This window comes from Ictidomys tridecemlineatus, chromosome 4, assembly GCF_052094955.1.
Source record: "Ictidomys tridecemlineatus isolate mIctTri1 chromosome 4, mIctTri1.hap1, whole genome shotgun sequence".
NCBI classification, from domain to species: domain Eukaryota; kingdom Metazoa; phylum Chordata; class Mammalia; order Rodentia; family Sciuridae; genus Ictidomys; species Ictidomys tridecemlineatus.
The window spans coordinates 13,918,206-13,933,382 of NC_135480.1; the positions used below are offsets into that span (position 1 = coordinate 13,918,206).

The 15,177-nt window shown below is 37.0% G+C and overlaps 1 protein-coding gene across 1 annotated transcript; it reads left to right on the forward strand.

Annotated features, from left to right (window-relative positions):
• Positions 1 to 910: 910 nt before the first annotated feature.
• Positions 911 to 1,834, forward strand: LOC106144626 (olfactory receptor 5B3). The gene has a single exon (XM_013361280.2). The coding sequence runs from the start codon at positions 911 to 913 to the stop codon at positions 1,832 to 1,834; it is 924 nt and encodes a 307-aa protein (XP_013216734.2).
• The last annotated feature ends 13,343 nt before the right edge of the window (positions 1,835 to 15,177 follow it).

Here is a 15,177-nt window from a genome sequence, read left to right on the forward strand (position 1 = left end):
TACATTTTAAACACATCCTAATCAACAGGTGGAGATTCGCAGCAGATAAAGATGAGAGTGTTGGGAAAAAAATGACAGTGCAATTCAGATCTTGTTCATTCATTAGGACACTCTAGTGGTTGCAACGAGGATCCTCTCACTCTTCTGAATGTTTGTTTAACTCCCATAGGAAGCAAATATATAGTGAGCAAGAACAAATTGCCACCAAATCAATCACTCATTCAGTTCATCGTGACTATTCCAAACACTGAGGATGAACCCAAATAGGCAAAGAATAATGGTAATTTCAGTTAAATTTGATTTCATTAAAGTTCAGTTTTGATCATTAGACTTAGGAAGCAGTCAACTTGGGTTGAAAGTTCACATAGGTCCAAAGCAAAGAATGACAAATAATCCCAGGGTGAATATGTATTGATTGCTCTATCTCTTTTGTTTCAAAACTTAAGCGGATGTAACAACTGGTTAACTCCTGATATTGGTGAAAGGAAATAATGATTGACATCTAAATTGTCTATCATGGTTCATGCAACATGGAAATATGGAAGAGATGTATACCCAGCTTTAATTGAGAGGAGAAGTGATTGTTAGATAGATCCATTTACATAAGTCATTTTGATCAGGGTATTACATTGTTACATCTCAGTTAACAAATGCATAAAACTTTTAAACTGGATAGACACTCCATTAAGATTCTTCAGATCATACAGTACTTAATCCTGTTTATAACCAGTGTGTCAGTTTGTCATTCCAGCTCATGCTTTCTCTAAACAATCTCAAAATGCAGGTTCTGGAAATAATAAAAGAATACATCTTATACTCTCCAATTTCAATTCAATAACTTTATCGTTCTCCCTCCTTCTGTCTTTTTAAAAAATGATACTTATTATCTAGTGATTCTCAGACAACACTGATGGAGAACAGGACAGAAGAGATACACTTCATCCTGCTGGGACTGACCAATGACCCAGGTCTGCAGCTTCCCCTCTTTGTGACCTTCCTCCTCATCTACACCATCACTCTGGCTGGGAACCTGGGCATGATCCTGTTGATTCTCCTGGACTCCCGTCTCCACACTCCCATGTACTTTTTCCTAGGAAACCTGTCTCTGGTGGACTTTTGCTACTCTTCAACTGTCACACCCATAGTCATGGCTGGGCTCCTCCCAGGACACAAGGTCATCTCCTTCAATGCTTGTGCTGCTCAGATGTACTTTTTTGGAGTCTTTGCTACTGTGGAAAATTACCTCTTGGCCTCAATGGCCTATGACCGCTATGCAGCAGTGTATAAGCCCCTGCACTACACCACCACCATGACCACAAGAGTGTGTGCATATCTGGTCATAGGCTGCTATGTCTGTGGTTTCTTGAATGCCTCCATCTACACTGGGAACACGTTCAGTCTCACCTACTGTAAGTTCAATGAGGTCCATCATTTTTTCTGTGATATTCCAGCTGTCTTGGCAGTCTCTTGTTCTGAGAGACATGTTAATGAGCTGGTTTTTATTTATGTAGCCAGCTTCAATATCTTTTTTGCTATCCTAGTTATATTAATATCTTACCTATGCATTTTTATCACCATCCTAAAGATGCGCTCAGGAGCAGGATATAGGAAGGCCATATCCACCTGTGCCTCTCACGTCACTGTAGTCTCCGTCTTCTATGGAACTGCTCTTTTCATGTACTTACAGCCCAGCTCCAGTCACTCCATGGACACGGACAAGATCGCCTCTGTGTTCTACACCATGGTCATCCCCATGCTGAACCCTGTGGTCTACAGCCTGAGGAACAGGGAGGTCAAGAGTGCTTTCACAAAAATTGTTTTGGAAGCAAAATAATCTTTATAATTTTTAACTTATTCATGTAATCAGTCACATTTTAAAACTCACACTGAACTCAAGTTCTTGAAATGATACCTTTACCTCTGCTAATTTCTGTTGCCTGGGAAATAGGAAACTTTATGCTCAGAATGATTATACCTGAATGAGAATGTCTGTGACGTCTTGGGGCCTGCTTATCAAATTACTTTTTCAAAACTATGAATGTACTCAATCATTTTCATGCAACATTTTTCTTCCATGTCAATGCACATGTATATAAAGCAAGGGCACAAAGAAGCCCTGAACAGGGGATACTCTGTGAAGACACATGCACATGGGTGTGGGAAATTTACCAGCACTGTAATGTGGCCCTTTGTGGTGGTTACTTTTACATGTTAAGTTGTCTGGACCAAGGAATAACAAGATAGCTAGTGAAACATTTTTCTGTGTCTGTGAGGAGATTTCAAGGAAAGATATTTCAACCAGTATACTTTGTAAAGATCTTCCCTGATTCATTTTGTGACCATGATCCAATCCATTGAGGACTCAACTAAGTGGAACATAATGGTGTGGAAATGGAGAATGGGCAAATTCTGATTGATTCATTCATTCTCTCTTCTCTTTCCTTCTCTTTTACTGACATCCACCTTCTCTCATTCTGAGATTTGATAGCTACAGCTTTTTAGGCCTTCAGTCTCAGAGATTTATACCAGTCACACCTACACCCTTATTCCTCAGGTCATTGAATTCAGAGTGAACTGCACCACCAACTTACAGATAGAACAGCGTGAGTCTTAGCTTTTGCATTATATGAGCCCATATTCATAATAAATATCATCTTTGGGCATATCCTATTGATTCTTTTTTCACAATAGAACTCTAATAGACCAGTGTTAAGAATCATAACTTTATGTTTAAATTTGGATATTAGTTGGCACACTCAACACTCACCAGTGACTGTAGAAAGATAATACTTGTTGGAGGGAGTGTATCGTCCTGAGCCTTTGCATAAGCCTCATGATTGCCACCAACATTGCTTTGTTAACTAACTATCTGGACACTAGCAGAGATGACTGAGTATAGAATGGTATCCACGGAATGAGTTATACTATGCATCTTATTATTTTAATGTCCAGCTCTTTAGGTTATGCTTTAGTGAATATTGACAATGGACCCAATATATTCAAGAGTTGCACACATTCAAAAGTTCTATCCACACAGCTCTTCCACAGACTTTTCGTCCTTTTATTTTTCAATAATTTTCCTTCTATATCCCTATGTATTGCCAAATATGGGAAGTGGAATATTATCATTTATCTGGCCATTTTTCCATCCAAGTAAAATGATCCACCAAGTGTACTTCTAGAGTTTAGCTCAGTGAGCAGCATTTCCTTCACACTGTTCATAAGGTTTGTCCCCCAAATGGTGTTAGTGCTATGGCTGTCCACCTGTGGATAGTGTCCAAATATCATGTGAAAACAGCTAAAGTCAAGTCCAAATCTTCTTTTCTCTGTTGATTGGAGAGAATTCCCTAAGAGGGAAAAGAATGCAGCCACAGGGAGAAAGGAATATGGCAGGAGGAGTGTCCATGGCCCTTTAAGTCACTTCTTGGAAGTTTGCCCTCAGGTCCTGTCTAGTTCTAATCAATTCCACCGGACAGGGGAGCCCTGCTGTGCATGCTACATTTTATGGTGTGACCTATCAGCTGATATCCAGTTTACAAAAAGCAGCACAGTTGATCTGGTAATTTGCTGGTCCACGACTGACTGACTAAACCTTCAGTTTCTATGAAAGCCTCACAGCAGGCCAAAATCTATTTGTCAAAAGAAGAAGAATCACTGAGCACGGTGGCACATGCCTATAATTCCAGTGACTTAAGCTGAGTCAGGAGAATAGCAAATTCAAAATCAGCCTCTGCAATTTTGCAAAGCCCTAAGCGACTTAGTGAGATCCTGTCTCAAAAAAAAATAGAAATTAAAAAGGGCTATGAAAGTGGCTCAAAATAAAAATTAAAAAGGCCTGGGGATGTGGCTCAGTGGTTAAGTACCCCAGGTTCAATCCCCAGTACCAAAGAGAGAGAGAGAAGAGAGAGAGAGAGAGAGAGAGAGAGAGAGAGAGAGAGAGAGAGAGAGAGAGAGAGGGAGGGAGAGAGAGAGAAATTCTCTGCAAAAGACTTCAGGGCTGCCCTCCTAGGGGCCTACAGGACAACTCACCTATGAGGACCAAAGCATCCAAACAGCATCCTGTCGACTCTCTATGGTGGAGCAGCTTGCTCAACCACTAGGATCTGCTCTCAATCTAGACCCCACTTGAATCTATCAGCTTTTCATATGACTTGATAAATGGGCCTGAGTGGCACACCAAAAGGAAGAATAAATTATCTCCAAAGAAAAGTGGAAACTATTGGGTGATGTGCCTCTTTCTAGTCCAAAGACAGGTTTCCACCAACTATCTTTCCTTTATCTTTCTTAGAAGAGATTTCTCAACATTTCTCACAGCTCTGGGCTTATAAAAAATCTCACCTTAGCAGAAAGACACAGAACTTGTTTTGCATTTATGAATAAATACTGTGTATTCATATTTAACCCATGGAATTCCAAATATATGGTCAAAATTTTCATGATAGAAAAATCTTCCTGAAAAATCCAAAATTATATGAGGATGACTAAGTATCATTATCTCCTTTGTTAACGACAACAACAACAACAAATAAACAAATGTTTGAAGAAGTTGTACCTTTGATTAGATTTCAAGGTGAAGCAACATAGCACAGAATATTCAACCTTGACACTTGGCTACATTACAAAAAAATATATAACCTGAAGAAACACATATACCCAGACCGATGCTCAGAGTCTTGCTTTAGAACTGACTTGGCATGAACCAGAGGCTGCAACCCAAGTGGCAGTAACTCAGTTTTAAGCTGTGCCAGTGTTAGAACTAGTGTGGGCTTCAGTTCACCCCTGAGATTTGCAGGTTCTAGAAGCTACGATAGTTAATCACAACTCAAGCTTACTGTGAGGCTAGGTGGATGATGAACTGCCTTCACCAAAACTACTCTACCTCAGAGGGTATTTTTGCATGGTATAAAGCAAAAAATCTTTTACTGGTGATAGATCAAGGTGTCTTAAGACTTTTCCCTGGAACTTAGTTCTGGACTAGTGAATGCTTTGACTGAATATGCAAGAAAGACCATATCCCAGGCTTGGCTGTTCACAGAGCATCAGAAATAGCTCTGATACTTGGGAAAAAACACATGGCCCCAATCTATCAGACATCTATTCTTTAGCACTTCCTGTCTCTAGTTGCAAAAGTTTTGGACCAAGAGTTCAACTCAGCAATAAGCAACGTACAGCAGTGTGGACCTTGGTCTTCCCAGTGTTGTGTTGCTCATGGTAGGTTGTTGGTTTGGAGTGTTGAACAACACAACATTGTGCATGGAGACAAACTTGAGCTTAGACTTCCTAATAGTGCCAAAAGAGTGACCACACAAGCAGCAGACTCCTCACTGGCCTGAACCTGGGGGTTGGCTGATCAGTGCTGAAGAAGTGGAAGTGGATTCGCCTCAGAAAATAAGCTGCCTGCCTCAAATTCTGGAAAAACAGTCATGAATGCAATTACTTTGAGAAGAGTGTCATAAATACCTGATCCAACAAGGCTCTTTTTGACATGCAGACCAGAAAGCACCAAGGTGATTTAGGAAACTAAGGTCTCACCTAACATTTGAAATAAAATGCCAGAAACTTACCTGATAGTAATAAATATTGGAGAAATTTCAGGTAGATTTTAAAAGGTGCCTTAAGGAAATTCAATGATTTTGAAGAAAATTCTGCAATAATTATCCAATAACCTAAGATAAATGTAATGAAGAGATAGATACAAGTGATTTTAAATAATCAAAAAAGATTTTTTAAGGATTCTCCATACTGTTTTCCATAGTGGTTACACAAATTTGCAGTCCCGCCAGCAGTGTAGGAGTGTACCTTCTCCCCACCTCCTCACAACTCTTAATAATGCTAGTATTCTTGATAATTGCCCTTCTGACTGGAGTGGGAGGAAACCTTACAGTAGTTCTGATTTGCATTTCTTTAATTGCTAGAGATGATGAACATTTTTTCATTTGTTTGTTGACCATTTATTTGTTCTTCTTCTCTAAAATATCTGTTCAGTTACATAGCCCATTTATTGACTGATTTATTTGGTTTTTGTTTGTTTGTTTGTTTGTTTGTTTATTTTTGGGGTGTTAAGATTTTTTGAGTACTTTATATATCCTGGAGATCAGTGCTCTGAGGTGTGTGTGGTAAAGAGTTTTTCCCATTCTGTAGGCTTTCTCATCACATTATTGATCACATTACTGATTGTTTTCTCTGCTGAGAAGAAGCTTTTAAGTTTGAATCCATCCTATTTATTGATTCTTGATTTTACTTCTTGCGCTTTAAGAGTCTTGTTAAGGAAGTCAGTTCTTAAGGTGACTGATGTGAGGTGCAGGGTCTCTGTTCTTGTGTCTAAGTCTTTGATTGATTTTGAGTTGAATTTTGTTCAAAATTAGAGATAGAGGTTTTAATTTCATCTTGCTGCATATAGATTTCCAGTTTTCCCAGCATCATTTGTTGAAGAAGCTATCTTTTCTCCAATGTATGTTTTTGGTGCCTTTGTCTACTATGAGATAACTGTATTTATGTGGATTTATCTCTGTGTCTTCTGTACCGTTGGTCTACTTGTCTATTTTGGTACCATTACCATGCCATTTTTGGCTCCTGTTGCTCTGTAGTATAGTTTAAAGTCTGGAATTGTGATGCTTCCTGCTTTACTCTTCTTGCTAAGGATTGCTTTGGCTATTCTGGGTCTCTTATTTTTCCAAATGAATGTTATGATTGTTTTTTCTAGTTCTACAAAGAATGTCATTGAGACTTTAACATGAAGTGCATGAAATCTGTATAATGGTTTTGGTAGTATAGCCATTTGGACCATATTAATTCTGCCTATCCAAGAGCACGAGAGATCTTTCCATCTTCTAAGGACTTCTTCAATTTCTTTCTTTAGTGTTCTGTAGTTTTCATTGTAGATGTCTTTTACCTCTCTTGTTAGATTGATTCTCAAGTATTTTGGTTTTTTTTTATTTTTGAGGCTATTGTGAAAGGGGTTGTTTTTAATTTCTCTTGCAGTGGATTCATTGCTTATGATAGAAATGCATGAAAAGCAGTATGGAGATTCCCCAGAAAACTTGGAATGAAACCACCACCATCTGACTCAGTTATACCACTCCTAGGTTTACACACAAAGAACTTAAAATCAACATATTATAGTGATGCAGTCAATGTTTATATCAGCTGAATTCACAATACCTAAATTATGGAACCAACCTAGATGCCCTTTAACAGATAAATGTATAAAGAAAATGTGGTACATGTACACAATGGAATATTATCAGCCTTAAAGAAGAATGAAATTATGGCATTTGCAGGTAAATGAATGGAACTAGAAAATATTGTAATAAGTGAAATAAGCCAATCCCAAAAACTAAATGCTGGATGCTTTCTCTGATAAGTGGATGCTAATCCATAGTGGTGGTGGTCGGTGGGGAGAGGTAAGGAAAAATGAAGGAACTTTGGATTGTGCAGAGGAGAGTGAGGGGAAGAGGGGATGGTGGGGATGGGAATGATGGTAGAATGAAACAGAAATTACCCTATATACATATATGATTATACTCCTGGTGTGACTCAGCACCATGTATAGCCAGAGGAATGAGAAGGTGTGCTTCATTTGTGTACAATGTGTCAAAATGCACTCTGCTGTCATCTGTAACTAATTGGAACAAATTTTTTAAAAGAGAGTACCTAGTACATTTTTGCATGTTATCAATGTTAATAAATGTTTGGTTCCATTATAGATTAAAAAAAAAGATTTTTGAGCTGAAAGTACACTCAGTGTGAATAAAAATGCAATAGAAGGCATCATGGGTAGGCTAAACAAAAAAAAAGGAATTAGTAATCTTGAATGCAGTTTATTTGAAAATGCACAGAAGATAAAGGAATTAAAAGGAGAAAAACATTATGGGAACTTTGTGACAATATTCAAATAGTGGATATTTTAGTTGTTGGGGCCCAAGTGGGTCTTGAGAATGCAAAAAGGGTAAAAAGATTATTCAAAGAAATTTTAACAGAAAACTTCCCAAACCTAAAAAAGGATACAAATACCCAGGAAAGGGGCTTCACAATCAGCAGCCAGATTCAATTTAACCAATCTACCTGAAGACATGGCAGGAGGAAGATTTCACAGAAGAAACTGAAGAATAACTTAGAATATGGAAAGATTTTTCATGTTCTTGGATAGGCAGAATTCATATTGTCAAAATGGTCATACTACCAAAACCATGATGCAGATTCAGTGCAATTCCCATCAAAATAACAATGACATTTTTCACAGGACTAAAAGAAAATTCTAAAATTAATTTGGAAAAATAAATGACCCATAATAACCAAAGCAATCCTGAGGGAAAGCTATGCTGGAGGTATGACAATACCTGAACTCAAATTATACCACAAAACTATAGTAACAGTAATAGCATGGTACCGACATGAAAACGGAAATGAAGATCAATGAAATAAAATAGAAGACACAGAGACAAACCCACAGAGATACAGGAATCTAATACTCAATAAAGGTGCAAAAGACATATTAGAGAACTGACAGCCATTTTAGCAAATGGTGCTGGAAAAACTGGAAATCTGTACGTAGAAGAATGAAACTCTCTCTCAATCTTTCACAAAAGTCAACCCAAAGTGAATCAAAGACCTAGAATTAGACACAAAAGTCAACCCAAAGTGAATTAAGTATCTAGAATTAGACCAAAAACTTTGCAACCTCTGGGAGAAAACGTATTGGCACAGGCATTGGTTTCCTTAACAAAACCCCTAAAGCTCAAGAAATAAAACCAAAAATAAGCGGAATGGCTTATTTTTATGTATCCATGTGTAACAAAAGAGGAGTTGACAATCTGAGTCTGGAAGCAACACCAAAGTGATCTGACTGCAAGCCATGGAATTTTAGTCACCCCTAGATAATGAAAAACACATAAGAATTTTCCTCTAGAACCTATGAAAAGACCAGGGCTGTGACAACACATTGATTTCAGTTCAGGAGATGATTTCGGGCTTCTGGTTTGCAGAACTGTGAAATAATATATACTGTTGTAAATACATCAAAGTTTGTAATATATTGTTACAGCAGCCATATGAAACTAATACAAACTCCCACAGGGTTTCTCTGTCGTAATCTTATATTACTATTTAATATTAGCTTGAATTCACAAATGAAGAATTCACAAATGAAGACACTTGTTATGAGTTCTTCTTTGGAGATTATTTATTAGTAATTAAATCTTTACAGTTCTTATAAGTATATTCAGGTTTCTTTTTTTCTGTATCAGTTTTGATACTTTCAGGAATTTGTATTTTATCTCTGTTTTCCAATATGTTGGTGGACACTTGTGTTTTAATCACTCTAGTTCTTATAATGTTGGTAGTTATATCCTCACTTCCACTTATAATTTCAGTAATTGGAGTTTTCTCTTCTTTTCATAGGCAGCCTGCAAAAGTTTGTCTTATGGTGATCTATCTGCACAATCAACTTTCAGGTTTTTATATTTCCCATTCTTCTTCTGTATTCCATCTTACATATTCAGCTTTAATATTTACTTTCATCCTTTTTGTTACTTTCAGTTTAAAATTTCACCCTAAAAAGATTTAAACTCAGATTATTTCTTTGAGATCACACTAATTTTTGCCGGGGGAGGGATTGAACTCAGGGGCACTCACTCACTGAGCCACATCCCCAGCCTTATTTTGTACTTAGAGACAAGGTCTCACCGATTCGCTTAGCACCTTTCCATTGCCAAGGCTGACTATCATTCACAATCCTCCTACCACAGCCTCCTGAGCTGCTGGGATTATAGGTGTGTGCCCCTGTGCCTGGCCTAATTTTTAAAATATGCATTTATAGTGATAAATTTCCTCTGACCAGTACTTTTTCTGCCTGCCAAAAAAAATGTGGTAGGTTGGGTTTTCATTTCTATTAGCCTTAAACAATTTTATAATTTCTTTTTTCATCTTTTGCCCATTGATCATTGTAGTGTGTTCTTTATATAAATGCAAATATTCATATTTCCTTGTTATTGATTTCCACTAAAAAAGCACCGTGGTTTATGAAGATGGTGTATGTTTTTTCAGTCTTTTTGAATTCATTGAGACCAGTTTTCCTCCCAGGATTTGTCATATTTTAGGGAAACTTCATGTACCATTAACTCCACAGTTGGGCAGGGTGCTCTGTATGTCAGTTAATACTTGCTGGATTTTGGTGTTGTTCACGTTCTCCATTTCTTATTTCTCTCCCCTCTAGCTATTTATCTATTATTCAAGGTCAGATATTTGTGTCTTTATCCCTTATTGTAGAACCAGCTATTTCCCCCTTCAATTTTGGCAAGATTGGCTTCACATATTTTGGGCTTCTCTTGTCAGATGTGTTTTTAATTATGTGCTCTTCACTAGCTGGTCTCTCTATCAATCCTTTGTAGACACTACACAGTTTAATTACGTTTTCTTGTGCATACTTCCTTTACTTCTCTGTTCCAAGAAGCTTAAAATATTCATAATTGAGTAGTGATAGAACAGGTCTTCCTGCAGCCATTTTAGCATTGTTTTCAATATATATTGTTATGTACTTTGTTCTCCCAATATTCTATTGCAGTCAATTATTGGTGCCAATTATTAGATTGTATTTGCCATGCACCTGTTAATTACCATCTCATGTGTATACTCATTTTCCTAATGATTACATTAGAGTTCTTTATACAAACAATTCTAAAAGATGTATGTTTGTGTGCATGTGTGTGTGTGTGTGTGTAATGAAAGAGAGAAAGAAAGGTTAGGAAACGCGGCCTCATGCAATAATAGAGGTTGTCAAGTCTAATCTGCAGTGTCATAAGCAAAGACCCACAAGAAGTGATCATGTAACAGCTCACCAGTCTGAAGCCACATTACCACAGAAGAGCTGAATTAGTGCAAAGGTGCTGCCGGAGAATTCCCTCTTTCCCAGGAGCCAGTATTTATGTTATACTCAGGCCTTCAATTGCCTGGATGAGACTCATCCATATTATGGAGGGCTATCTATTTGCCTCTCCCAGTTTTCCCTAGTTTATATGCTGATATAATTTTAAAAACACTTATAAAGTGGACACATAAGAGTTAATCATCTCAAGTCCACTATTATCTAGTTGCACATACACAGATCTCTTTAGCATACTTAATCTCCAAATAAAGACAATAGCAAAGTCGTTCATCCACCTCCCATGACTTCAATCAGAAACACATGGTTTTCTCCTCAGTCATTGCAAAGCAATCTGGTGAAAATTACACTCTTGAAAACCCATAAATTAAAAAAAATATTATATAGAGTTAACAATACAGTGCTTAAAAAAAAAAGCCATGATATAAAGTCAGCACATTTAAGGGCACACAGTAATGGGATAACAGAGGGAAGAAATAAATATATTTCTAATATATGCATACATGCATAACAAAATAGTGAAACAATATTCATGATAATTACAATCTTCCTTTCTTGAACTGATAATGTGTTCATAAGAGGTATTCATGAACACCTACTGCTACTGAATCTTCTGTCATTCCTTTTCCTTCACCTAACATCTAAGTTTCTCATGATTCTTTATTTGGTAGACTGACTGAAACTTCTTTCCTGAAGAGTATGAGAAATTTATAGTGTTTCTTGAATTGAATTATAGTTTTCTATCGAATTTCATCACCAGGCATGGTAATATCAACAGAATACCTCAAGAATCTTCCATATTCCAGAGTGATCTTCCTTACCTCCATTATTAAAAAGCCATCTAGTGTTTGTTAGTGATTAACTAGCCATCAACACTGCAAATCTTCTTTACTAGCTGTTTATAAGGAAAGATACTCTCAAAAAGAAACACAGACAACTTGACCTCCAGTTCTAGTGCCTCATTATATGGCTAAAATACTCACCCCAACAATTGGTTGATCACTCTGAGAAAGGGTGCCATTTCAGGGACTCAGTGTTAGCTTCTGCTGTTGGAGGATTCAGGACTCAGCACTGGCTCTGCCCAAGGCAGTTAGAGGAAGCCTAAGTTGCTGCTGAGCCTTTTTGCATAAGCTCCATTGCTGTCCCAAAAGCCTGAAGGAAAATAGCAAAGGTGACTGAGAAGACATAGAATGGTATCTACAAACTGAATGACACGGCCCACTTGATTATTTAAATCCCTTACTCTGTAGATTACACTTCAGTGGGCATTGACAGACAGCCCAACGTTTTCAATTTTTTCATGGAATTTTCTATCAATTTTTCAATCAGATTCCTCCCATCTTCTAGCCCATCTCCTACTATCCTCCAAACCACAGGATATAACTTGGGAATTCATATTTTATGATGCATTTGGATATTTTTCCTTTTAAACAGAATAAACAGCCAGGTGTGCTGTCCTAAAATTTGCCCACTGAGTAGAAGTTCTTTCATCACTGTCCATGAGGGATGTAGCAAAACAGGATTCGGTGTTGTCACTGTCCATCTGTGTGTGGTATCTGTATATTATGAAAAGCCACTTATAAACCATGTGCAATCTTCCTTTATCCTTCCAAGTGATCATAGACAATTGTCTAAAGGTGCATATGGGGGGACAGACACATTGTAATAGGATACAGTCCATGGACTTTTGAGTCATGTCTTCATATAATTTACTTTTGCATTCAGGGCCTGCTTTGTTTATATATATAAACAAATTTATTTGTGTGTTTATGTGTATATATATATATATATATATATATATATATATATATATATATAAAATTTCTATTTAATAAGACTCCTTCTGTGTAGACCTCATTTTATCATTTGGCAGGTCAAATAACACCCAGTTTATTATAAGCAGCTCAGGCCAACTGTTTACTTAGTGGCCCATGAATAACATTTAGGATCTCCAAAATTCTAGCAGCAGACCAAAATCTGAATGATTTTTTTAATATGAAGAGAGAGAAAACTGTTATTTACAAGAAAATGGGTGGTATAGGAAACCACAAGTTTGAACAAAAGCTAGAATCAGAAAGTCAAGGTTGGCTTGTTTTCTCTCATATGTGGAAACTATAAAGAAAGAAAAAAGGATGCCATGAGGGTAAAGGGAGACCACTGGGGTAGAGCAAGGGGGTCAGTAGGAAGGGGGAGGGGAGAGCGGAGGACCTGGGGGATAAAGTTGATCAAATTATATTTCTTTTTTATACATAAATAAGTCATGGCGAAACCCACCATTATGTATTCCTACTAAGCAGCAATAGTGAAGAACCACATACAGAATGTCTTGGTTTTTTTGTGTTGGTACAAAAAATACATTCGATGTGGTCATTTATTTCTATTTTTTTTTTAGTTGTAGATGGACACAATGCCTTTATTTTATTTTTTTTATGTGGTGCTGAGGATCAAACCCCATGCCCTCTGCATGCAAAGAGAGCACTCTCCCACTGAGCTACAACGCCAGCCCCTGATGTGGTCATTTTTAAACAAAATTCATTCTTCTTTTATCTCTGAAGTTTAGGAAATCCAATATCAAGGTGCCTGGAAATTTGGTGGTCATAAGACACCTCCTTGATGCTGGGTAGAGAAGCAAGAAATGCTCTTGCATTTTCCCATGACAGAATGGGAAAAGGCTGTGAAGGCAAAGGAGCAAAACAATGGTCTAGCTAGTTCTCACAAGCCCTTCCATGAGGGCACTATTCCAGAACATGGTGGCAGAGCTTACCCACCCCGTGACACTCAATCACCTTCTGAAGACCCTGCACCTTAATGTAATCACACTGGAATTTTGGTCCCAACATATTGAATTTGGACAGATACATATATTTGAACCATAGCACATGGTAACTCAGATCTGTGATTTCAGTGTTTTATAGGGAAGTATTCAATAGTGAAATTCATGTATCTTAATTTACAGATCATACTATGGGCTACTCTGCTCCACATATTGTATATATGTCCACTATATATACATATGCATATACATATATAAATATATATGATTCATGTGGCTAGGAAGGCAGAAAAGTAAATCTACAGGTGGGCAATATGCTCAAGCCTCAGGAAAGATGATTGAGACCCTAAGTATTGTCAAAAATTTTTAATAGTACACAAATTCTATACTTCTATGTAGCTACATCCCGCCACTTCATGTTTGGTCACAAATTACATTATTATATTGTGTGACCAGTAACATTGGTTTACAATCAACATTTTATGCTTTTTAAAAACTGCATTTGAAGAACAAAGAAGTTACAAACAATAAGGGCAATTATACTTTCTCTTTATTTTAATGTTTAGTTAAATTTATCAATTTCTTGCTTTTACATTAAAAAAAAGGCTAATAGACCTGAAAAGTTATATAGTAATGGTTGAGAAAATTAACACAGGGTGTTTCAGCAATGGAAATATCATATAGAAATAAAATTAACCAAAAACAACAGAATTAAATGCACCATAGACTGAAAAGACCAAATAGATATCTACAGGACATTTCATCAAGTAGCTGCATCTGGAAGGTAGAGAGTACGCATTCAAATTATATGAGGGCCACAAAACAAGTCTCAACAATTTTTTTAAAATCAATATCATATTGAATGCTTTTCTGACCACAATGAAATGAAACCAGAAATCAATAACAAGAGAAAATTTGATAACTAAACAAATTCAGGGAAATTAACCTACTTTCAAACAATCAATAGATCAAGAAAGAAATCAAGAAGGAAATTGAAACATTTAGTGAAACAAAAAATAAATAAATAGAAACCCCACATATTAACATCTAATCAATAGCACCAAAGCAGTACTAAGAGGGAAGGTATAGCAATCAATGACTATTTCAAAAAAAGCAGAAAGATCTAAAATATGCACTCTATCACTGAAAGGAGACATAAAATTGGTAACTGGGCTACATACAAAAAGCTCAACATCACTAATAATCAAGGCAATGCAAATGGAAGTCACATGAAGATCACCTAAGCCCAGCAAGAGCAATTTCATCAAAAAGACTAAAGACTAGTAGCGCTGGAAAAGATGTAGAGAAAAGGAACACTTGCATGCTGATGCTGAGAATATGAATTTGTAGCACCATTATGGAAAACGGAAGAGAGCTTCCTTAAAGTATAAAACATAGAACTACCACAATCCTCCTATGGAGTATGAATTAAAAGGAAATGACATCAAGGAGACAGCTGCCCTTCCATATTCCTTACACCACAGTTCACAGTAGCTAAGAGATGACAACAACCTAAGTGTTCATC